The 24248-nt window shown below is 43.5% G+C and overlaps 1 protein-coding gene across 1 annotated transcript in view; it reads left to right on the forward strand.

Annotated features, from left to right (window-relative positions):
• OGFOD3 (2-oxoglutarate and iron dependent oxygenase domain containing 3) overlaps positions 1-10585 on the forward strand; it is a 30516-nt gene extending 19931 nt beyond the window's left edge. The window contains exons 8-9 of the mRNA XM_063409366.1: positions 1903-2026; positions 9235-10585. Coding sequence (XP_063265436.1) covers positions 1903-2026; positions 9235-9371 — 261 coding nt within the window. The 3' untranslated portion in view covers positions 9372-10585. The remainder of the gene's footprint in view (positions 1-1902; positions 2027-9234) is intronic.
• Positions 10586-24248: the final 13663 nt, after the last annotated feature.

A 24248-nucleotide genomic window follows, 5' to 3' on the forward strand; every position in this document is an offset into this window, starting at 1 on the left:
GTAGTTTGATCCTTTGGTTCAATTCTTAATCTGTCTGGTACTGGAAATCATTACCAGGGTAACAAATATATTTGATATACATAGGGGGATTTCTAGCATTTTAAATAACTGAATATAATACAGTGCTTACATTCCATAGTGTTGCATTTCTCAGGCCTGGCTGCTTGTGAGAGTGAGTAATGAAAAAGGACAGGAAGGGAAAAGCCATTTTCCCTTGGACACCTCATTCCCCAAATTAGTCATCTGTAGAAATTAGGTGTGTTTGGTTAGGCTGAAATGTTTGGTAGTCAGCTCTTAGAAGTTTAGAATTGGTAAAGCCACCCTGGAGAGGAGGGAGAGTGCATTGAGGGAGCAAAGATTGCTGTAGCACTGAAGAGTTGATAAAAACAATTCTAATGCATTAAACTTGAGAGTATGAGTTGAATGAACTTCTTCACTGGCTGGAGACTTCCTTAAATTGACTGGAAGTTTTTATCACCAAGTCAGTGAAGTGGAAAATAGCTTTGCAAAGCTGATTTGCATGAGAAGGGCTGTAGAATGGCTGGTTTGAGGTGCTGCACTAGCACCTGCTCATTAATTCCCATTTATTGCCTTGTATTGCTATCAGAGTTTGGAAAAATATGGGGAGAAGGGTATCACTGTAATAGTTCTCTCATTTTTTGTGATTCACACCATGTAGGGCAGCATATCACCAGATTTGGCTTTTTTCCTTTAAGCCCTTATGGTCAAAATAATAACAGGAGCATGAATGGAAATGTCTCCCTATTCCATCTGCTGTTATGTTCTCTCTGGTCCTGCCCTTACAGAAAAATGTGTACAACTGCTCCTGAGCCAAAATCTAACTGGCACTAATGAGTATAACTTGAGACATGACTGAAAATATTTAGAAAACTTCTAAGTTTGGAAGTAGCACTCACCTCTAACAGTCACCTGGTCAGTCAAAACACTCTGCAAATTCTGTGTATTTATACAGTACTGCTGTGCTGCACATTTCACTGTTTGACAGCGTAATGCTGAACTTCTCAGTTGTGATACACAAAGAAATTGGAGAACACAGACATTGATTTGAAGTCTTTTTTTAATTGCTGGTGACAGGTAGATTCTAAAGGAAGTATTTCCAGAATCAGCTAAAGTCAGTGTAAAATATTTAGATAGCTTCACTCTGAGCATTAGTATGTCACTACATACTAATATAGTGGTTTTTTTCTCCAACTTTAGCATATGTATCGACCAAAAATGCTTTAAAATGAAGGAAAAGATCACCTTGTTATACTTAAAAGTGGGGTGTTTGGTCTGTAGGCTGAGAAGAAGCAGAGATTTCCAAAGTTCAGTCTGAAGGTTTTAAACAAAACCTGTATGGAAAAGAGCAGAAGCTCCTCCAACAAATGTGGATTTACTTGGAAGTTCTGATTTACTCTTACCATGAATCTCCTGTGATAGCTGGTGAAAGAATAGAAGTGAGCTAGCCAGAAACCTTAAACCAAGGTTAAATAATGGGTGGAAATCATTAGTCAAGGGTTGTTCTTCTGCTTATTAACCTGCTGGTGGAATTTTATCTTGGAATAGTATAAATCCTGTCTTTTTGATACAGTGCACTTCTGACACTACATGGTTTTTTGCTCTTGGATGATAGAAATCAATAGGAGCACTTCTCTAATTGTGGAAACTGTAACAATAGAAATAATAAACATGACATGCTAGTCTTGTAGTGTGTGTGTAAACACAAGAGAATAGACTAACAAACAGATAATTCCCTAGAAAATGGTGTTCTTAGTTTTCAAAGACCACTTAATTAAATACATGAAAAACTGAAAATTAGAAAAACCCATCAGATCCATCTGTGCTCTGCAGAGATAAGATAAAGAACTGGGCAATTTTTGGTATTTTTGGCTTCCCCCACAGGTGACTTACGGCTCTTTTGACTACACTTCCCTGCTGTATCTCTCTGACTACTCCGAGGACTTCGGGGGTGGACGGTTCGTGTTCATGGATGCAGATTCCAACAAGACTGTGGAGCCCCGAGCAGGTACAGCCCAGGCTGGCTGCAGGGAGCTGGGCAGGTTGGGCTGTTTATTGGCTGCCAGGTGGTGTGGGAGTGTTTTGTGTCAGCAGGAATAACGTGGGGTAGTGTAGCATTCTGTGTTCAGGTTGATGACATCAAAATAAAGATTAAAACAGGTTAAAATACAGCCACAGTTTGTGAGATCTGGTGTTAAGACACTGTAAGTGACTTCCTTGAAAACTGTAGGGTTTAGAAGAGGTGTCAGTCCTGACAGCTTAACAGGTCACTGTGCTGCAAGAGCAGAGCTGACTGTCACTGCAGCAAATCCAAATTAAAGCAATTTATTTTACACTGGCCTGAAATTCTTTTGCTGCTCAAGGTGGGGCTTAATACCCTGTAATGGCTGAGGGCTTGGTGTGAAGGTGATTGACTGGCACAGCTCTGCTGACCTGCTGGAGCATGATGAGCTGTGATTACTTGGGTAAAAATCCATCCCTGCTTCCAGGAGGTCTGACAGGGATGAAGCTTCTGATGGCTGTCAGTTATAAAAAAACAAAAAACCTTGCAGGCTGGTTTGAGATTTTTCTAATATGTGGGTAATTTGAAACTAGAATTACTCTGGGGCTGCCTGGAGAGGAGCTCAGCCTCAGCTCATCTGTCTGGCAGGTGAGTGCTGGGCTTCCAGCAGTGTTACCTTTCATAATGCAAGATCAGCCACACTGCTGCAGGGAAAAGAGAAAAAGGACAACTTTATATTCCTGCTGTGTTCTGTCATTTTTTTTCCAAGACAGAAAAGATGGAAATTTACTCATTTAAAGAGCTTCAGTAATTGTCTGCTGACAGTTGTTACCCCAAGCAGAACTGACTTCAGACTACTGCTGCCTGCAAATTGGGTGGATGTTTTTTGATTTATGCATCACAGTGATCCACTCACCTGCAGTGATGCTGGTTTAGATAAACTCTGAGATTACCTGCATTCTGTGTTTCCTGTCAAGAATTATTTGATTATTTTGTCATTTATGATTGGAAGTAAACCCCAAACTGAAAGCTTCATCTTTTGCAAAATGCTGCTGCCAGTATTTTGAAAGGGAACACATTAAACTGTTTTGTTTCCAGGTGCAATTCTAAGATTACCAGATCTTTATAGCTGTAGAAGTCACAGCTGAATTCTAGGTATGTGAGGAGAGCTGTCTCCTCAGTGCAGGGGCACTCAGCCTGACTTAATTTCCAGAAGTCTGTAACTGTGAAATTGCTTCCATTCAGCCCCATCTATTCATTTTCAGGTTTTCTGCTGCAAGGTCTTTGCTCTTGATGTCATTCTGGGGGAAGAAGGGGAAGCTAATGAAATACAGAATTTTCTTTTGCCAGGAGGTTGTATGGGCAGTGTGTGCCACAGGACACCTCTTCTGAAGCAAAACAATGCACACCTCCTAAGGAGTAGCACAAATGTCCTTCATGGGCACAAGAGAAAATTAATTACACTTTTCTAACACATCTCTGTGTTAGCACACTTGTCAGGGGTCCTGTGATTGTGTCACAATCACCACTGACATCCTGTGAGCAAAGCAGAAAAGCTTTAGAGGTGAAGCACAATGGGAAGGCGTTTGCACTTCTTTTTCCTCTTGCTGATAAAATGTTTTGTGAAGGAATGACCCCAGGCTGTTTTCTGTTGCTGGTACAAGTGGATGTATTTTTCATGTTCATAATGTTCCTCTGCAATATATTTTTTTTCTCCTTCTGTCTTTTTGGCGTTTGTTTGTTTGGTTTGTTTTATGCTGCTTTTGATCCTTTGTGCTTCTCTTGGCACTCCAGGTCAGCTTTTAAAACCACATGTTGAAGAGCTTTCATGTTTCTCATTTAGGAGCTCCAGGCTTTTTTAGAGATGACTGTCATAATCACTGGTTCAGTTTTCATGCCTGACAACTGATTTACTTTTCTGTTTTGCTAATGCCACTGCAGTCCTAAAACCTGGTACTTGTCTCACACTTAATCTGCATTTTTGGGAACCTGACACTGTGTGCCAAAATGAGCAGGTTTCTTTTCCTGTGAGCAGCAATTTGTTCAAGTGTCAGTGGGGAGCAGAAAGGCATTGTTAGTGATGCAGCAGAGCAGAAAAGCAGTAATTGGAAATAGAAGAAAAAGCAATTAAACCATTCTGGGATGTCCTGTGTTTGAAAGTGCTGCCTGGGCAAGTCCCACTGCTGCTGCAGAGGCATTTGCAGCACTTTGCTGGTGAGGATCAGTGTCAGCCAGGCAGCTGGGACAGGGAGAACTGTTCTGGCAGGAGGGGAGCCCAAATTAAAATGCTTTGCCCTTCCCTCAGTGCATATCACTTGCAGATTACCTAAGAAGTCTTTAAGTCCTGATGCTCATGTAGTTGACTGAACAACTGTCTAAGTTGTAGGATGATCTTTAACATCCCCTAGTTTGGTTAGCAAACATTAGCTTTAAGAAGGAGTTATAATTTATTAACGTTGAGGCTCTTGAGATTATTTTTTTAACAGAAATGAACAAGTCAGCACTAGTTCAAGTGTACAGACCTTTGGCTAATTCATAACCAGACGTGGCATGAAGGAACACATCTTTCTTGAGCTCTGACAGGCTTCAGAAGTGAATATGTGTCTTTTGACTTCAGTCAGGACCTCTCTCTGCCCCAAGAAACTCACTGTACCATGAGGAAGAAAATTCTTAGTGCCAAGGGAAATACGACTTTGAAAAGAAAACTTTTTTTTTTTGGTGACAAAGAAACAGATCTAAAGTAGTGTCTGTTCCTTTTAAATATCTATGGAAATTCTGTTCCCACAATTGCTATACTGGGATTTTTTTTCCACCCCTTGCATCAGGGTTAGCTCTCTTTGAGAGACTGTAAGAAACAGAGCAACATTTTGAATGAGGTCCTTCAAAAAGTACTTTTTCAGAGTCTTGTTGATACTACAAATTACAAACTGGCTGTGGGAGACTTCACAATGTGAATCAGTGATTTTTATTTATAACAGCAAGAAATTTCTGCCTAGTAACTAAATATGGGACAAGTTTGTAACTAGGATTTGATACCCATTGCAGGTAGTTTTTTGTTTGGGGTTTTATTTTTAGGCCATAGGGGTTTTTATTCTTCTGTGCTTGACATAAATGTGACAAAATGGTTGAGAGAATCTTGTGCCCTCTCTTCTGGGGTGCTCTCTTCACCCCAGGTCAGGGCTCCTGCAGACATTGTCAGTCCAGGTTCCTTTTGTGGGATTTGCTTAAAACACGTGCTTAAATTCTCCCAATTCAACATTTTTTAATAAGTAATTGAATTAGTTAAATAAATTTTATTGTGTGCTTACAGAAAACATTATTATCTCTTGATTTGCCTAATGATGCGGTGGGTTTTCTTGGACACACTACACGAGAATGAATTGGTGATTAATCCTAAACAGATGACGAGGATGGGAACACAACTGTTGTGCATTTTCCCTGGCAGTGCTTCTGTCTGGCTGTCATTCAGCAGATGAGATGAAGTTTTTCCCTCTTTCCTGAGGAACATTTAGGGCTGATAGATGTTAGGCAGACAGTGGAAGCTGTCAGTGCACGAGATGAAAGATGCTGAGTAGATCTGTGGTGCCAAATAAACCATTCCTGCTTCCCTTTAACCAGGCAGAGGAGTTTCTTCCTTTCCCTCTGAGCAGCAGCTCAGTGTTCCCAGTGTTCCCAGCCAGGACAGCACAGTTACCATTCCCTCACTCAATTGAGTGATGGTCAAGGCAATCTAACACATAATTTGCTTTTTCTCCTTGTAGTTCTCATTACCCAAGGAGTTTATCAGGAAATTTGGCAGTGAATTAAACTAGAGAGCCAGAAGGGTGCTGCCAAGAAAGCAGAAGGGGAAATACCACGTGAAGGGTGGGAGCATGAAGGGGTTTGGAGTCCAGTGGCAAAACAGGCAAACTGCAAATATAAGTGATTGCCAGAGCTGATACTGATGTGGATGGCCTGTTTCATGTGCAATCAGAATAACTGGGGCTGGAAAGAACCTCTGGACATCATCTACTCCATGCTTGTTCAAGAATCAAGCACAGGAGACACAGGGGTAGCAAAATCATGTCTGAGACATCCCTGGGAAACATCTGAGTGCTGCTCTCATTTGTGCCAATGCTGTGGCCATGATGGGACTGAGTTTGTGCCAGTGATGTGGTCCTGGCAGCCTGGTAGGAAGGACTCAGGAGTTGGGTGTAATTCAGGAGTTGGCTTTGATTTGAGAAAGGGAACTGGAGCAGGTAACGTCCTAAGGGCTCTTCCAACCTGTTATGCAATGAATGTGTAATATTAGAGATATAATAATCATGTAATATTTTTTCTTATGGACATTGTGGTCTGTTAACTTTATTATGGTTCTCAAAATCGCATCATATATTCCCTACATTTTGTTATAACTTAAACTGGTATGCCCTACTAATTTTCCTCTTGCCAGAGTAAGAACAAGAGAAGATACTTTTTTTTAATAATACTTGTAAATCAGAGCATGTGTTAAATGCAGAGTATTTTAATGATGCTTTCTAATGAATTTTCACAGAAACCTTGTTAGAATAGGTCAGTATTCTGCTTCCTTTCAACAAGGAACAAAGTGACAGAGCAAATGGTATTGTTGAGGTCACAGTTACATGTCAGGAGGGTAGATGTCACTGAAAATTGTTTCCTTTGTGTTTCCCTCCAGTCTGTATTACCTCTCAGGACAGAGGTTAGGTAGCAAATTGAACACAGCTTGTTTATAGAAGGGCAGCTGAAAATTCAACAAGGATAGCATTTCCTGAGAGCAAGCCTTTTGGGAATAGTGACTTTTTCTGTGATGTAGGTCTGAGTACATCTAAAAAGAATTCACTGCTAAGGGGTGGTTCTGAATTAAACCTGGGAAAGCAAAAGCAAAGCCTTGGATTTAATACATGCTCCTCCAGTGCTTGTTTGAGTAATTAAATGCTACATAATTTCTTCATAGTGAGATGGCTGTTGCTTTTGCTGCTTTTAAAATATTATTCTTTAAAAAAACAACGTTGCTTCATCTAAATTTGGGTCACAAAATTTATAGCAGTGGATCTTGTGACTGTCATTTGCATGTCTTAAATAATGATTCCTGTGGATCAGTGCAAAAATGGATTCTTAAAAAGTCTGGAGAAGAAGTGGTTAACACTTTAAATAATTAGGATCTTGCTTCCTGTAAGAAGTTGTTAGGAGTTCCCTGGCCTTGGTCACTGCTAGTGACCATCACCTGGATAAGGATATTGCCATATATCCCTTAAAGGTTTTGTCAGATGGGGTGGGAATGAACCCTCTACCCTCTTTTTTGAACATTTATACTGATGAAAACAATATACCATGGAAAGAGTGTGCATCAACAAATTTGTAAAGGAATTAAGTTTAAAAGAAATTTTTCCCAAGTGAGGAAAAAGCTTCTTTGAAAACTGACTGTAGCCTTGTTCAGTTACCCAGAGACCCCAGTGGATGCATATGGGAGCAGATTGATACCATATATATGAAGACATATTTATTAAAGAAAGAACTTAAAAGACATTCAGTACAGCCAAAAAAAATCAATTTACCTGGCTTAAACACACTGAACCTTGTCTAGCTCTGAATTACTACTACTTCTAGTCAGAGATCAAACAAAACAGCTTGAAAGTCAGTTTAAGGCAAAGCTTTGGGTGAGCAGGGGAGAGACCAATAATAATGTATTTTAATGAAGTTGAAATACGGTTTAAAAGGAGGTAAAAAAAGTCATGACACAGGGATTTTGTATGGAATCCTTGAGGGCAGCACTGGTAGGACAGGAACATGTTGCCTTCATTTAGCCTTTGATCCAGAAAAGCAGGACACCGAGGTGGGAATGAGCTGTGCATGCCAGTGGATCTCCTCTTTACACGTGAATAACTTCAGCTGTTGTTGGGGTGCAGCCACAGGCACAGAAGGGGATGGAATTGGTATGAAACTCTCTGGACTGCACTCTGAGGATTAGATGTGAGCTGCAATTGAACATGACTCAGGGATTAGTGGGTAAAGCCAGCCCCATAAAGCCAGCCTAGTTTGTCCAAATCCCCCATGTGTGCTGCTTAGGAGGATGCAGGCAAAGGAACTCCTGGATCTTTGGGATCCCTTTTGGAAGAGAAACACAGTGATGTGCCTGGTGCCCATTTTGGCCGTGGAGGTGGGGTAAGGGCTGGAATAGTTCATATTGTTGTTGTACAGGCTTTAGGTAGGGATCAGCTTTTAAACAAACTCTAATTTGAGCAGTGGGGGGAAAGCCTGAGGAGGAAAACCACGTGCTGTTGGGGTGAGGGAGCTGTGCAGGTGAGAAATTTTGGCTTCCTCGGGAGAACAGGAGCAGTCCCATGGAGCAGGGTCAGTTCAGAGTTACTGCTGCACATCAACCCTGGACATTCTCAGACATTAATAACGTGGGAGTGCAGCATTCTGCTGTCTCATCCACTAGGCTGGCACTGTATCTCTGCTGTCAGCATCAATGCCACTGCATTTCCATTTCACCTGAGGCCCTGAGTGTCCCCAAGCAGGGACAAGATGGTCAAAGCTTGGGCAGGAGCAAGCCCAGCAGTGAGAATTGCACGTAGAAAACAGCTGCCAAATCAATGCATGGCCAAATCAATCAATCACTTTTTGTGGCAAGAGCCACAAAAAGTGGCTCTTTCTAAGGAAAATGAATTTGTACATGGCTGATACGTGGTTTGTAACCTGCCTGAGCAGTGAGTGAGCAAGCCAGGCACAGAAAGTGATCACAAACACTTGGTGCAATGCTGAGAAGATGCCACTGCTGCTTGTAAACCTGCTGAGGTTTTGTCACTGAAGGTTTTTGCCACCTCTGTGGTGCTTCCTCCTTCTTTGGTCTGAAATTAGAGCCAGGACTAGAAGGGGAGCAGGGAGGAAATCAGTACACTATGCTGACAGTCACTAGAGTTGCACTTTTTTGTTTTCAATTGAGGCAACTAAGAACTTGCTTCCACGTTCTTGGCTTCCTCCTGCCTTTTATAAACTAGCTTTGGTGGGATTCCATCTCCAGCTTGGTGGCACAAAGGATGAATGTATGTTTTAAACAGTAAAAAGCTGTCAGAGTGCAGTGTAAGCTCGTAGCAGTTTGTCTGTGATCACCCGTGGGCTCTCAGGTCACCGAGGAGCAGCCAGAGGCAGCCAAGAGCTGAGCTGTGGAGGGAGAGCTGCAGCTGAGTGGGTGAAAACCTTTTTCTTTGCAGGCCGGGTGTCGTTCTTCACCTCTGGGTCAGAGAACCTGCACCGTGTGGAGAAGGTGCAGTGGGGCACTCGCTTTGCCATCACCATCTCCTTCACCTGCGACCCGGAGCACGGCATCGGGGACCCGCTGCTGGCTTGACTGCTGCTGGGATGGGAGCCCCACGGGGACAGGAGCCCTGCAGGGGGACAGGAGAAAGGGACAAAGCACCTCTTGTAGCCTCACACGCAATTGGAGCTGCCCTGCTGTGGGAACACACCGTCACACACTCGGTTTGCACATCGCTTCCATAAGCGTTGCGAATGAGGGCTTAAGGACCGTGTTAAATTTGTTTCATTCTGAAAATGTTCATCTTCGTGTGCCAAAGGACTGGGCTACAAAGAAGAGAGAATGGGCTCCACAAAGAAGAGAAAGTGGGCTATTCAGTTTTTTAATATTTTTTTTAAATTCTTACAGTTTAAAAGATACAAACAATCTTTTGGGCCATGCCTTGATCTGACTCTCCAGGCTGCCATTGCCTGTTTCAATTCTTTAGTCTCTTCAGTTACCAATGTGGTGTACAAAGTCTGACCTAAGTTAACTGAGCCAGGTGAGTGTTATTCTCTAGAACACACCTTCTGTTGAGAGGGATGGATTCTCCTGAGTGTGGGATCAGTGGGGAATACACCTGGTTTGGCTCCTGGGACTTGAACTTTTTAAAAATTTAATTACTACTGATTCAATATTCAGGAAGTCCCTCAATAGCTATTTTTGGACTTCTCTTTTCCAGTTTAGTATGAAGACTTTTTCTGTTAATGAGACCGCTGGTGTTCCCTGAATATTAAATGGCAGGAGATTCCAAGAGGAGCTGTGTGCATTGTAACAAACACGTGCATAATCTTGCCAAATACTTTGGGTTTTTACTGCAATCAAAGATTTCTGTGGGTCAGGAACTTGATAAATAAATGGTAGAAAAACCTAATTTTTTTTTTCTCAATCAAATTATGGAGTAACCATATTGATCTGGTTGTTATTACCTGGATGTATAATTTCTGTGAAACACTGAAAATCTGAGAATGTGCTTTGATTTTTTTTTTAATTTTATGCATACAGTTTGGACTTTATAATGTACCCTTTTATGGAAATAATAAGTACTGGGGGGAATTACACTGAACATCAATATCAAGAGGAATGATAAGAGGACACTGGGACTTGTGAGGGCTCTCATTGGGCACACCAGCAAGGTTAGTCCTCTGTAAATTCATTTCTTTGTTCTGAAACCTGAAAAATTCTTCTTTGTCTGTACTAACAAGGAGGAATTGTTAAAATGGCTGGATGCAAGGAAATAATAAAGTCAGTTGGGTTCCATGTTGAAATATTTGTCATGAAGCCTGTTTATTCCAAGGAATTTGCATTACACCATGTTTTAAGTCCATGTGAAGGCAGACCAAGATCACCAGCAGCTCTACAGGATTGAACTTGATTCTTGCCATTACCCTGAGATATAAATGTAGAGCTTTTGCCCCAAAATACCTGACAGGAATCTGAACAGGAATGTACCTCTGTGTGCTGGTTACTCCTGTCGTGCCAGCTGGGAGTGGCACTAAAAGGAAGTGGCACCTCTGGAGCTGCCCTCTGGCAGATCCTGCTCAAAAAAATCATCTCAGAGCGTGGGGGAAATCTCAGCTCATCTCTTGGATTTTCATCTTTTGAAGATCCTGTGTCTTGTAATTACTGCTGCCCATGGTGCATCTGCTGCTGGGAACTGATGCACGTTCAGAAATAAAACCAAGCTGGTGTTTGTGGTTTGGAGTCTTTAAGCCTCAGTAATGTGCTCAATATGATCACCAAACCTGTCACCTGTAAATGTTGGGAAATTGGGCACTATGCACCATAGGAGAGCTCCTCTTTGGAAAAAAGCCAAATATTTTGTATGTTTTAGTGCCACTGAGATTTTTCTATTTAGAGCTTCAATATCCAGACTACTAAAAGCAATGCCAAGATCTGGGGAGAATTTAAATGGCAAATGAGGAAGTAAAGTGCAGTCTAAAAGTTTCTGAAGGTAGCCTCCAGCAGGAAGCAATAATTGCAGAATGTTCCTGGGGCAGGGTGAAGTTGAATTCACTGCTTAATAGGAACAAACCGGGTTTAATTTATTTTAGGCCATTTAAATACCCTGAATAACTTTTTATTGAGGGTCCCTCCAGATAATGACATATAACTCTGAACTTGAAATATATTAATTTCTGTCCTTTTTGGGGCTCAGCTGCCTCTTTCTACTGGGAACTGCAGGGCTCTGATTCTTAGAACTCTGAGTACTCCAAGGGCAGGATTTGTTTGAGTAGCATGAATCTGATGCCAGGCTGCTGCAAAGTGCTCTTAACTGAACAGAGGTGAGACAGAACATGGCTGGAGGTGTCCCAGCAGTGTGAGGAGCTTTGTAAAGAGCCCTTGCACTTAAAATAAAGAGAGGTCAGTGCTTGTGCAGTGTGAATTGGGGCCCAGTCCTGATGTTAAAATTACAGCTTTGCACCTGAAAGCAGAAGTGTTACAAGTGTGTGGGAATGCTGGTTTGTATTCTGAAAGGAAATCACTTGTGAGGAAAGGAAAAGGCTGCTGGTGGGAAAAGCCCCAGAGTGAAATAGAAATGCAGCAGGAGAGCAAGCCAGACTTGACTCCCTACAATGAGATTGAGTGGAGCCTCCTGAGGACTTCTGTGAAGTTGTACTACTTTTAAAATCATATTTCCATTCAAATCCTTTTGGAATATCAGGAGCTTTTGAAAAATTGACAGGTTTTGTGGTCAGATTAGATTCCTAGAGTACACCTATGTTTCAGTCTTGTAACATGCATTCAATTTTAATTTTTTTATCCTCTGTGATTCTAGGAACTCTGGGTGGATTTCTTGGCATTTCTCATGTATAACATTTTCATTGTGTAAGCAGTTGTGGAGTCATTATGGCTTTTAATTCCCTGTAAGTCAGCTGAAGGTTTGGGAAGGTACATTTCCTGAATATGTATCATCCACCTGAAATATTCTGTACTCCATTTCAATCCATTTCAAGTCAAGAAATATTTACAAAATTACCCTATTTACAAAAAGATTTTAATTTGGATTTATTTATGAAGCAGAAATTCAGCTTCATGTCTTACTTATTTTTAAGGTCAACAGCTGGGTGCTTTAGGAGGCTGTAGCATTTAATAATGTACACATTAAAATAAATGTAGCTCAAAAGGCATTGATGATGACTGTGCTGCCAAAGAAATCTGGTTTTGTTCCTTCAGTTGCATTTTTCTAGTATTGAGTTGCTCCTTCACAGCTTTCCTTTCCCCAGTAAATAAAGATGATACTGGTTTTAATGTAAGAGTTCCTGGTGTTCCTTTTCCATCCAGATGTCCTTACAGTGTTTGCAGGGGATTTGATTCTCTCTAACCTGCCCATGGGGAGCTCCCTGCAAGGTTTTTGTCTTGTCTAAACTTTAGGGGTAAAACCAGGAGATGCTGCTGGAGGTCAGGGCTCTTTGATTGGGGAGGAATAAATCCAACCAAATCTTACTTCTCCAAGTGAAAAAGAAAGTGAAAAAAAAAAATCCCAACTCCTGTCTTTCCTTTTTGGAGTCTCTTGTGGAAATGTGAGCAAACCTTCCAGGAGCAGCAGCAGAGTTATTTCCTTTCTGAACCGCAGGTGGCTCTGGCACACGTGGATTGTCTCAGCCTGGGAAAACCCAGCCAGGGCAGTGTCCTTGGGGTGGGGATGCTCTGCTGAGTGTCCACTGCTCCCTGAGGAGCACCCTGAAAAGCTGGGGCTCTGCCTTGCTTTGGCTCTTGGGAGCACCCTTGGGAGGCTGAGAGCTCATTTGGCATCATTGGCTGAACCCTGCTTTCAGCTCTCTCCTCCTCACTGTTAATTTATCCCCAAAGTCTCTCTGTGGCCATTTCTTATCTTCTGTGAGCCTTGGTGGCTTTGGACTAAACTTTTTCAGGGTGGACTGTGCAAAGGAAATCAAGAACTGTCCAATTTCCCAAGTACACCTATTAGAGTGTGTCCATCATCTCCCCTCAAACCACTCACCTCACGTCTCACTCCTGTCCCAGCACTCCTCAGCCTTGCCCTGCAGCAAGTACTGACCAGGGATGGAGCTCTGTGCATTATTTATTCCTGGGCTGGCTTGCTAGCACTGCAGAGGAGCTGCCTTTTCCCTCTGAGCCTTTTACCCACGTGGGTATTAATCTTTATGAAGTATTTCTAATTCAATTTTTGAGATGTTTCATTCCTCAGCATTCTTTTTTTTTCCCCAAATATTCTTATTTTTCTTCTAGCTGAGGCATTGATCATGTTTAGACCAATTATTTCAGAAATATTTATTTCCATCTTGACTGTTTTCCTGTAAAGCTGAAATAATGACCAGGTATGGATCACTTTTTCTGCTGTTGGGCATTCTTGTCTTTCCTGCTACTTCATGGAGTAGGGAATTTTGAAATAGTAGAGAGTGAGTCAAACCTTGGGGTCACAACAAGAAATACCTTGCTTGAGTAGTTCTTACCCTGGAATCAATAAAGCAGCCTGGAAGTACCAGCTCCTTTATTTTTGTAGCATTTAGATGCATCTAAATAAAAACATCTTGGTTTAGTGCTGGGTAATCCTGAGGCTGTCCAAGGAGCCCACACTGGGTGAATCCACGGGCTGCCAGGTCAGGCTGAGATTGTTCACAATTAACTTCACTGAAACCTCCCCCTTTTTGAAGGGAATATTCTGTTTATAGGGAGAAGCTGAGATTTGTGGAGCGTCCATGTTCTTCCATGTTTCTGGGGATTTCTTGGAATAGTCCTCCAGTGTTCAATAAAGCTCATTTTAGACATGGATACCCTTCCTATTTTATTAACAAACCACAGCAGCCCCTCCACCCTCCCAAAAAATCACCAGCTACGTTCCTGAGCCAGGATTTTTCTGTTCAGACACCTTGAGGATTTGTCTCTTGTTCCTCAGTTTATACAATTATTTTAAGCTGTTTATACAATTATTTTAAGCTGTTTATATAGATGCCCGGACACTTTGCTGCTGACTGCACAGAAAAAAAATCCCGCTGTTTTCCTTTGAGAGAGCTTTCCCTGCCAGGGGAAGCTCTCTGGGTGGATTCCTACCTTGGAGGTGACCTCCTCAGCATATTAATTTACCAGCCAGACCATTAAATCTTGTGGGAATAAACAAAGGCAGGTCCTAATGGAGTCATTCTGCATGTCTTGGCTCTGGGGGGTGGTTTCTTCCATCCCCTCTAGCAGGGAATTGTGTTTATTTCTGTTCTGTTACTGCAGACCAGACTCGTTCTGGGAGTCCTCCCTGCATAATGGGGCTTTAATTGTGGTTCTCTGAATCCCCTCGTAAAAAGAAGGCCACGTTTTACCAGGTGATTCAAAACTTAAAAGGTTTTGCTGTGAAATAAGACAAACTCTGAGCCCCTTTAGTCCTTGCAGTTCTCAACACAAAAGAAATGAGAGAAGTGATTTTGCACTTGGATTATTTCTACTTTGCTCCGGGCTATAAATGCGTGTTTTCTTGGTTTCTTTATTTTAAAGGAAAATAGGAATTCATTTGAGAGTCATGCCTTTCCACGGGGGTGAATATGATCAAAATAAACTTTGACTAGCAGGGGAAAAGCAATACTGCAGAAGTCAGCCAAGCAGAGGGGAAAGTTAAATTTAAGACGGTGTTAGAGAGCAACTACAGGAGATTTCTGCCCCGCTGACGTGTCCATGCCAGTTTGAATTGACATTTTCTCCTCCTCCTCCTCACTCTGCTTTATTGTTTCATTAGAAGATCAGACAACTGGAAACTGAGAGCTTTCAGGCAGCAAAGCTCTTCCTGTTCAAACCTTTTGTAAAATTTTTAATAGGACCTCTTGATAACCATTTGCTTCAGCTCCTTATCCTGCCCATCCTCTGTTTGTATTAATAATGAACAGTGAATATGCTAAAATAATTTAAGTGATGCTGCATTCACCTATTTAAAAAATGATGAATTGTGCTTTCTTCTGCATTTATCTTGTATATCAAATGGGCATTTTTTAAGTGATGGTGTCCTCCACACACATAGCTTGTGTCTGTTGCACCTTTTCTGCAACAGAATTTAGACCTGTAAATAAGAAATAATCCAAGAAGAAATTAAAACTGAATTAATGGATGTACAGAAGTGTACAGAAAGTTTCCCCTTGGGAGAAAAAAAAAAGGGTTGAAATATTTGTGGGTTTTGAAACTGCAAGAAAAAAAGAAAAACAGAAAAAAATAAAAAACAATTGATTTATTAATCCTTTAGAGGATCTGTAGGGAATCTGCACCTGCTCCTCAGTACTCTCCACTGAGGCTGTACTCTACTTTTAAAAGATTGCACAGTATCTGCAAATCCAGTCCTCTCCCTGCCCATTCTCCCTTTCCAGGTACACATTTTGATGGAGATCTTGATCCCTTCAGACCATGAGCAGGAAAAAAATCTCCTTTCTCTGCCTCAGCACCAGCACAAGATGAATTCCTGTGGGTTTCTCTCAAGGCTGTTCCCCCCTGGAGCTGCCAGCACAGCCGGGCAGGTGAGGAGAACTCACTCAGGTCACTTTGACAGTGCCTTGAAGCCATCCCCTCTCAGCTGCTGCCTCTGAGCCTTTTCCTCTCGATATCTGCAGCTTGAGACCTCTTGACTTTGTTTCCTAAATGCCTTTAGCACCTCCAGATGGCTGTGAGTCAGTGAATTCCAGCGTGCTGCAGAAGTGATCACGTTTAATGCAGGTTAAACACGTTTTGACTGTTGCTAATTTTTTACATTAAGGCTTTGGAGCAGGCTGCTAAAACTTGTCCTCTTCCTAATCGTTCTCCTTAAATGAAATACTTCAGCCATAAAGCATGCACAAAAGGACAGTAATCAAAAACCTTTCCATAGCTGAGTTGTACGGGGAGATATTTCTGAGATGTTCAGGTCTAAATTAATGATTCTGTCCTCTGGTCAGGCCGGGTTTGTGATTTGCAGGATCTGGGCAAGGCAGAAGTGAAGGTGTTTGATGGCCCAGCTGCCCTGGAGTGGGAGGTGTAATAATTCTCTAACTGTGGTGCACTGGAAAGGGTTTCTGTGTTAAATTTACAAACGTGGCAGTCATTAGGAATAGGAACAGCCTCTTGTTAGACCGTGAGACAGAACAAAAAAACAGAAATCTTTGAGCCTTAAAGCCCTGTTTATAATGAATGAAACTCAGGGAATGAACCAGTGGATCAATTAATTTGAAAAGCAGATATCATTGTCTGCCTGTCCCCTGAACAGGGTTAGTGACCCCTGGTTTTATTTCCTTCTGCCTGTGGGTGGATGTGGAGCTGGGAGAAAGTTCAGTCACTGCCTGCTCTGGACATCCACAGCTTCCTCCTATGAGCTGCATGTTTGTGCTACAGAGGAGACAAAGCACATTCCAAATCTTTTAAATTAATAAGATTTTAGTTCTCTAATAGCAACACCTGCTTGCTGAATGCATTCTGAGTAGCCCAGCTGCACCAGACTGGATCACTTCACAGATGTGGATTTTCCAGTTGCGTCCACAGCCCTGGAAGGGGAGGACAGCCTTGTGCACATCTGAGCCAGCTTTAGTCATGGAGCATGCCAGGGGTTCAGGTTTGCATCAGTGTGACAAGTCAAATCTGTCTCTAAATCAACAGCCTCAAACTGAAAAATTAGGATTTTGTTGGGAAGAACACAGGTGTGGAAAGAATGCTTGGCTCAATGAGCTTATCTAATATCCATCTCCTTCATAAGTACTATCCTGACTGTAAATACTGAAGTTCTTTTTAGAGATAATAGCCAAGAATGCTTCCTAACCACAGGAGGATTTACCATTCCTAAACAGCTAAAAAGCTGAAACTAATCAGAAATATGAAAACTCCATAAAACTGAACATTTTGTAACATTGGTGTGTTGGGGCTGGGAGCTGGGCACGGGCTGGATTTGGCAAGGATTTGTGCAAGAGCCTCAGGTGCCACAAATCCTCTGTAATTCTGCAAAATAACTTTCAGATTATTATGATATGATTATTATGATTATTATTGTAGTATTTCTGCTCCCTGTGGACTGTGCCTGTGCACATCTGAGAGCAGGGGAAGGTTCCTGCAGACCCTGCCGGGGCGCTCCTGGGTGTCAGCCCTGTCTCCTGTCTGGAGACAGCTACTCTAAACACTGGGGATGGTGTTTATCCTCAGGGCCAGGGCTCCATCAGTTTGTCCAGTTTATGCTGGGGAGAGACAGTAAAACTGGTGCTGGCAAGAATTGTGACTGCACCCACTCCAGACACACCCTGGTGTCCCCCAGCCCTGCACGAGGTGGGTGCTGGGGGCCACCCCAGCAGGACGTTTGGGGTTTGGAGGGGGCTGGAGGGTTTGCTCTGGTTCTCAGTCCAAAAGGCAGTGAGCAGCTGGGATGGGGAGGGCACATCTGGACACTCCAAGGAGGTGGTGGCAGAAGAAAAGTCCCCCTGGTGGGGTTGGGAGAGGATATTTGGGCTCCCTGTGGGACTCGGCAATGCGTTGCAGCTGAGGGGGTGAGGTCTCTCCTCCTGCTGCTGAGGAGGTGCTGGCAAGGAGCCAGTGCTAAATCTGGGTGAAATGAGTGCTGGATACAAGGTCTGACATCCCAAATGATGATATCCATGGGATTGAAATCACATGGATGCACAGGATGGGGAAAGGGAAAAGGAACTGCTGTCCCAGGGGCTTCAGCAGAGGGTGGGATCCCTTTGCAAGCAGAGACTGAGATGGCTGTTTAGAGACATTTCACCTCCTACTGAGGGGTGAGATCAGTCTGCAGCACTTCTCCAGCCATCCTCTGCTGCCAGGACTCTGGAGCTGCTGACTTGTTGTAGCTGCTTGGGTAAGGAAAGGAGGCTGGTGGGAAAGCAGTGCCCTGGAGTGCCATGGAAAGATGCTTTGGCAGGGACACTTAGCAGAAGGAAAGGATCCTGACAGCATTGCTGGCTTCTTCTTCCTAGCATGGGACCTCCAAAATCCAGCAGAAAACCTAAGGGGACAGAGGCAGTGTGTGGCTGCCTCCATGGCCTCCACCCACAGAGACCTGGGAGATGCCCAGGGGGAAGTCACTCACCTGGCCTAAGGCAGCAGCTGCTTTATTCAGGTGCTGTTCAATTGTTTTGCTAAAGCAGCTGCCTCTGCCTTATTAATTTAGAAGAAATCACTGATTGAAAAGGCTAATTCTAGCTCCTATTTTACCTTGACTCTTTTTCCTTTGGGGCAATGAGAGATTATCCCATAACACTTCTCTGCTTGAAATCACAGGATCTCTTGGAGATCTGCCTTATGCCTTGTTAAAAAGAAAGGGGATATTTAAAATCATCCAGAGTCCACCAGGAGCTTCATCTTCTCAGCAGCCCAGACCAGAATGGGTGAGCTTTGTTAATTTAGAGCACTTTGATAAAATCTTCAATTGAGGACGCAGTGGAGTACTCCAGGAGTTATCACTCAGGTCGTTTGTGTGAGAGTTACAACTGTGGACAGGTTTGGATTCCATTTCATTTCATTCACCAATTTTGTAACCAGGGGTAACAGCAGAACTGACGTGGCTCTGCACTGCTGCAAGGAGGCTGTCAAGGTTGTCAGGCTTTAAAATCAACCTGCTTTGATGACTCTTCTGTTCTGCAGCATTTACCTTATGGAGTTTGCTCTGAAAAAAAAACCTGTTTAAAAATTACTTTCCTTTTTTTTTTTTGCAGCATTTGTACTGAAAGCAAGATTAGCAGAAGTTCAAGGATGCCTTTGCTAAAGACTGGTGTGTTGCCACAGATAAAAGATCTGGGTTGTTCTAATGCCTTCTCCCTTGCAGAAAAAATAAATTTACTTTGTTCTGAAGTGTGTTGGGAAGGATGAAGTTCAGAACAGACTCTTCCTTCCTTCCTACACGATCAGAGGAGCTGTGACCTCTTGGAGGCTTTGAACATTTGTCACTTTGGAAGTGCAAAGGAGATAAATCTGCCTGTGGTCTGTCAGGGTTTCAGGGCTTTGCTTTTCCTTTTCTCTCCTTTATGAACATCTGAACATCTTCCATGCTGGGAGGAATGTCCCCTTCTCATTAGGATGTGCCAGCTGATGGCCACATCCCATGGGCAGCAGCAGTTACACCCCACTGACTCTGCATGAAGAATATGATGCATTAAAATAATCTAGAACAAACTATAAAAACACTTAAACAACAAGCCCAAAGCAAAAGGATTATTTTAAATCTCATTTTTTAAAATGAAGTTGTACTCATTGTGTGAAATGCTGCTTCCCATTTAAGTCCATTCTTTAGAATTCTTCCCCAAAGTCCTCAAACACAAACTTTTTGGTTACAAGCCTGCCTGAGTTCACACACAGACACTTAACACCCTTTGGAAAACAGTGCTGACACGACAGTAAGCTGCAAACACCTTTTTGTCTCAAGCACTGCCTTGAAGACTCCCCAAAGCTTCTGGAAGTCAGTCCAGGCTCCAGAAAGCATCGTCTGGATGCTAAACCTGCTTCCTAAACCTTAAATTACCAAACCCCTCAAACACAAGAAACACGTGCCCAGCAAATATGTTGGACCAGCAGCAACTCACAAAACACCCAGGGCTCAGCAGATTTTCTGCTGCTCACACTGCCCGGGCTCTGTGAAGCACTCAGGCTTTGCTGATCTGTCTGTGATGTCTGTTTTTAACTCTGGATGAGAGTTTGGTCTCCCAAGTACCTAAGCAGTTACAGGTGAGCTGTTTTTAATTAACAACATCTTGCTGGAGGCTGATGGCAGCTTCAGAAGAGATCTCAATTCAGGCAGAGCCAAATGTGGGGAGGGTGTGAGCTGGGAGGAAACATGGCCCAAAGCCATGGCAAAGGTTTCCAAACCTGGGGAAGGTGAGCACTGCTTTGGAAGGCTAAATTTAGCAGTGATTAAACAAGCTCTTAATTAAGCAAATATTCCTCCTGCTTGCCTTTCCAAATTATTCAATAACTGAACAATTATAATGAGCTCAGCAAGTAATTACTCTCCATTCCTCCCCTACTGCAGCCTCGGAACCCAGCAGCTGTTAATGTGCTGGGAAATGAAGTCCATTAAGTGTGAGTCAAATAATTGAAAACTGGACAGGAAAAAGCCCCCCCAGGTTCCCAGGCACTGTCAGGAGAGCTCTGCCCCACGCTGAGTCCCTGAGTGCCCCTCCCAGGATGAAGATCCATCAGGAGGATGATGAGGGCTCTGTTCTGGTGATGCTCTGGCAGGAGGGAAATGTTGCTCGTGGTTATTCTGCCTCACGAGGCTTTACAGAGCCTCCCTGGGGGCTAATGGGCATCTCCAGAGGGGGAACCACTGCCTGGCTGACCAGGAAGGAGAAGGCAGAAGTAAAGCCCAAACCCTCTGAGAACACAAGATTTTCCCCAGCTGCAGCAGAATAAAAGTTCCTGGGATTGTGAATTTGGCCTTTTACAGGCCTGAGTTTAACTGACACGTTAAACAAGAAGTTTGAGGGATGTTTTCCCAGATAAACTTGCCTTTGTATTAAAAAACCCCAACACATGAAAGCAGCCAAGCAAAGTTGGTTGGTTATTTCCTGTTTCTGTCGTTGGGAATTAATTGTGCTGTGCCTCAGGCAGGCAGAGGTTCCTCGACAGATTTAATCACCCTAAAAGGATGCCAACAGCAAAGTGACAGGGAGGTTCTGCTGTGTTTAGCAGGCAGTAATGAGTGTTGGGGTAATTCTTTCTGTCCAGCCTCCTCTGCACAGGTAATGTGCTCTTTGAGCTGAGGCACAGCCCTGCCCTTCCCTCCCCTGATCCCAGTGCTCCCAGCCCATAAAGTGGGGATGAGGCTCCCAGGAGGTGAGGAAGAGATTTTGCTTCCCTACACATCTCCTCCTGTTGTTTCACACCGAGGAAGGGCTTTGCATTTACATTTGTAAATGTACATGTACTGAAATGTTTTTATCAGGGCTCATTTCAGTCGTGATCCCAGCCAGGCTCAGCTGCCAAGGCAGGGGCTGGAGGAGCACCTCCAGCTGCCAAAAATCAAAAGCAGAGAGGTTCTGGTCCACACACATTTCCTCTGACCATGAACAGCTACTCTGAACCCTAAGTTACCCCTACAAGGAGACCTTTCCCCTTCATACACAGCACCTCTCATGCAGCGACCCCCAAACCTGTCACACACAACAGTGACACCTAAAACACCTGCACAGACACTGGAAACAGCACTGCTGTTTTCTAGGCAATGAACAGCAGCACAAGTGACCCCCCTGAGGTCATTTTCCAGGAGGATCCAGGACCCCTGAGCTGCCCTGTGTTCAGGGAATCCCTCAGCTCAGCTCCAGCGCTGTGCAGTGCTGCCTCCACAGGCAGCTCCAGCATCAAACTCTGCTAAATCTCTCCTGGTTTTCCTCCCTGGCTTGTTCTAAGCTTGCCTGAGTTACAAACACCACCAGTGGTTTTAGGGGAGAAGCTTCTGAGTCTCCAGCAGCAGATGAGGTGAAGGAAGGTAAATAAGGAAGGTAAATAAGGAAGGTAAATAAATGCCCTTGGCTGCAGGGCATGGACAGGCAGGGGCTGCAGACTCCTCGAGTATTCCTGCTGCCAACTCTTAGCCTGGACACTGCCCAGGGACAGGAAGCTGCTTTCAAAATGTAGAGCTCCAGCTGATTTTACAATAATGTCATTTCTGTAAAATATTGCCTTCTACGGTGTTAAATGAAAGAAAAAATCCCCACATCTGCTTAAAAGAAAAAGGAGAAACTCGATTTAAACCTGTGGGGTGGCTGGGATTTTGAGTAGTGCAGTGCTGGGGGCTGGCTCCCCTAAGGAGGAGCTGTGGGAGCCTGGCACAGGGGCTGGTGCTGCCTCCTGCCATGCCCAGCTTGTCTGGTGGGAGCTGCATCTCCCAGGAGGTTTGGGTGTCCTCTCTCCACATGCCAGGGGTGCTGCTGCCTCTCCCCTTTAGCATTCCTACTTTAGAGTTGGTTTATCTGCTCCATTCTTGCAGATTTTTGAGAGGTAGCCTCAATAAACCCAAGAATAATTGCTCTGTAGTGTCTTTCCCTGAGAGGTTTCTTGCAAGAGGCATCCTTGTGCTTCTCAAATGTCAAGCTGATATTTAAAAGAACAACAGAGGTAGGAGGCTGTGAGTTTGATGGACGCCCCTGGCTTGCAGGAGCACACAGAGGAGCTGTCTCCAGCAGGCTCTGTTTATGGACACACCACATTTAGCTTCAGGAATCTCCCTTGCTTTGTTTGGATGGAATAATGTTTGGTTCTGGTTAAGAATTCAGGAGCTCAATTCAAGATCCTGACAGGAATGCACAGGGAAAGACTAACAGCATCTCAGAGAGGGACTGGCCAAGACAAGCTGGGACAAACTTGGCAGATTTCATTTCTTCAGCACTAGCATGGCTTTGGTTTTAGAACTGTTCCCTCTGCCAAGCATGGCTGATACTGCTGGTGGTTTGATGCTTTATTTACCACTTTCCTTCCAGGTGTCTCGATAGAGGGGTCTGGGTGGGATTTTCTGCAGTATTGAAGCTCAGCCTTTTCAAATAAATGTTTTAATGAACGCTCTTTAACTCTTCACCCTGTCTCTCACTCTAGAAACATTTCTAGTGCTCACCAAAATGTTTCATTTAAATGAAAATTTGTGTTAGAAATGGAGAGAACCAGAAAAGCAGAGCTCAAATGCCAGAAGACTTCTACAGGATTCATTTCTCCCTTTCTTCCTTTAATTCTCCCCTTCTTGGGTGGGTGACCAAAGTAAAAGGATGCAGCAGTTTTGTTTTGGTAAATTCCATTGGGAGCATTTTCTTTGGGGACAAGATGCCTCCAGTTGTGACCACAGATCACAAAGCTCACCTTTGATCATTCACTTTTGTTAAATTGAAATTAGTCTCTCCCAAATGTGATATATGCCACACCAGAAACTCAGTGTGGGCAGAAAGCTGCATTCCTGAGCAGAAATAGTTATGATTTAAAAACCCATTTTGATATACATCCCCTTTAAGACTTTAATGTACCTATATTTAGTATAATATTAATATATTAATAATTTTTTCAGTGTTGGGTGTCTGACAGAAGGTTTGGCTGGGAGGAGTTCCTCCCTCTGGCTTCACAAAGCTCAGCCTGAGCCACCCAACCCCTCCCAACTTTGCCACCAACTGACGCCTCCCTTCTCCCTGCTGTGCTTTAGACACATTCCCAAACAAGGGCAAAAAACTTGTATAATGCTAATAACAATAACTTTACAAGGTACTTACACCCTGTGAAGCTGTGGCTCCTGTTTTGAAAACAAAGCAATTTCTTTCTCATAAACCACGGTAATTAACTCAGCATCTCTCTATCCCCCAGAAAAAAACCCCTAGAAACTAGAACTAAAAACTAGAAATTAACAGCAGATAAAATATTATCAGGCAGACAAAACCCAGCTGGGCTAAACTGGAGTTAGTCACCAGCTCTGGGTGTTTCTGTGGGTGCTGGCTGGGAGGATGCTGTGCAAAAGGACAGGAATGAAGTTAGTCTGGGTTTGGCACAGGAAGAAACATGGGAGAGGAAAGTTAACTCTTGTTCTCCTCTCCTCTCCTCTCCTCTCCTCTCCTCTCCTCTCCTCTCCTCTCCTCTCCTCTCCTCTCCTCTCCTCTCCTCTCCTCTCCTCTCCTCTCCTCTCCTCTCCTCTCCTCTCCTCTCCTCTCCTCTCCTCTCCTCTCCTCTCCTCTCCTCTCCTCTCCTCTCCTCTCCTCTCCTCTCCTCTCCTCTCCTCTCCTCTCCTCTCCTCTCCTCTCCTCTCCTCTCCTCTCCTCTCCTCTCCTCTCCTCTCCTCTCCTCTCCTCTCCTCTCCTCTCCTGATATAATGTTCTATTTCAAAGAGAGAAAATGCTCTTACACAGTTACATTGTGCTGTGATTTGGGGCAACCTCTCCATTTGAAAGCCTAGAAATAAAAAGCAAATTTTCTACTTGAGCCCTGGCTTAGGAACTCGCTGCTGCCACCAGAGGGACTCTGAAATGCGACAGCAAAGCCGAG

This window comes from Prinia subflava, chromosome 12 (assembly GCF_021018805.1).
Source record: "Prinia subflava isolate CZ2003 ecotype Zambia chromosome 12, Cam_Psub_1.2, whole genome shotgun sequence".
NCBI classification, from domain to species: Eukaryota; Metazoa; Chordata; class Aves; order Passeriformes; family Cisticolidae; genus Prinia; species Prinia subflava.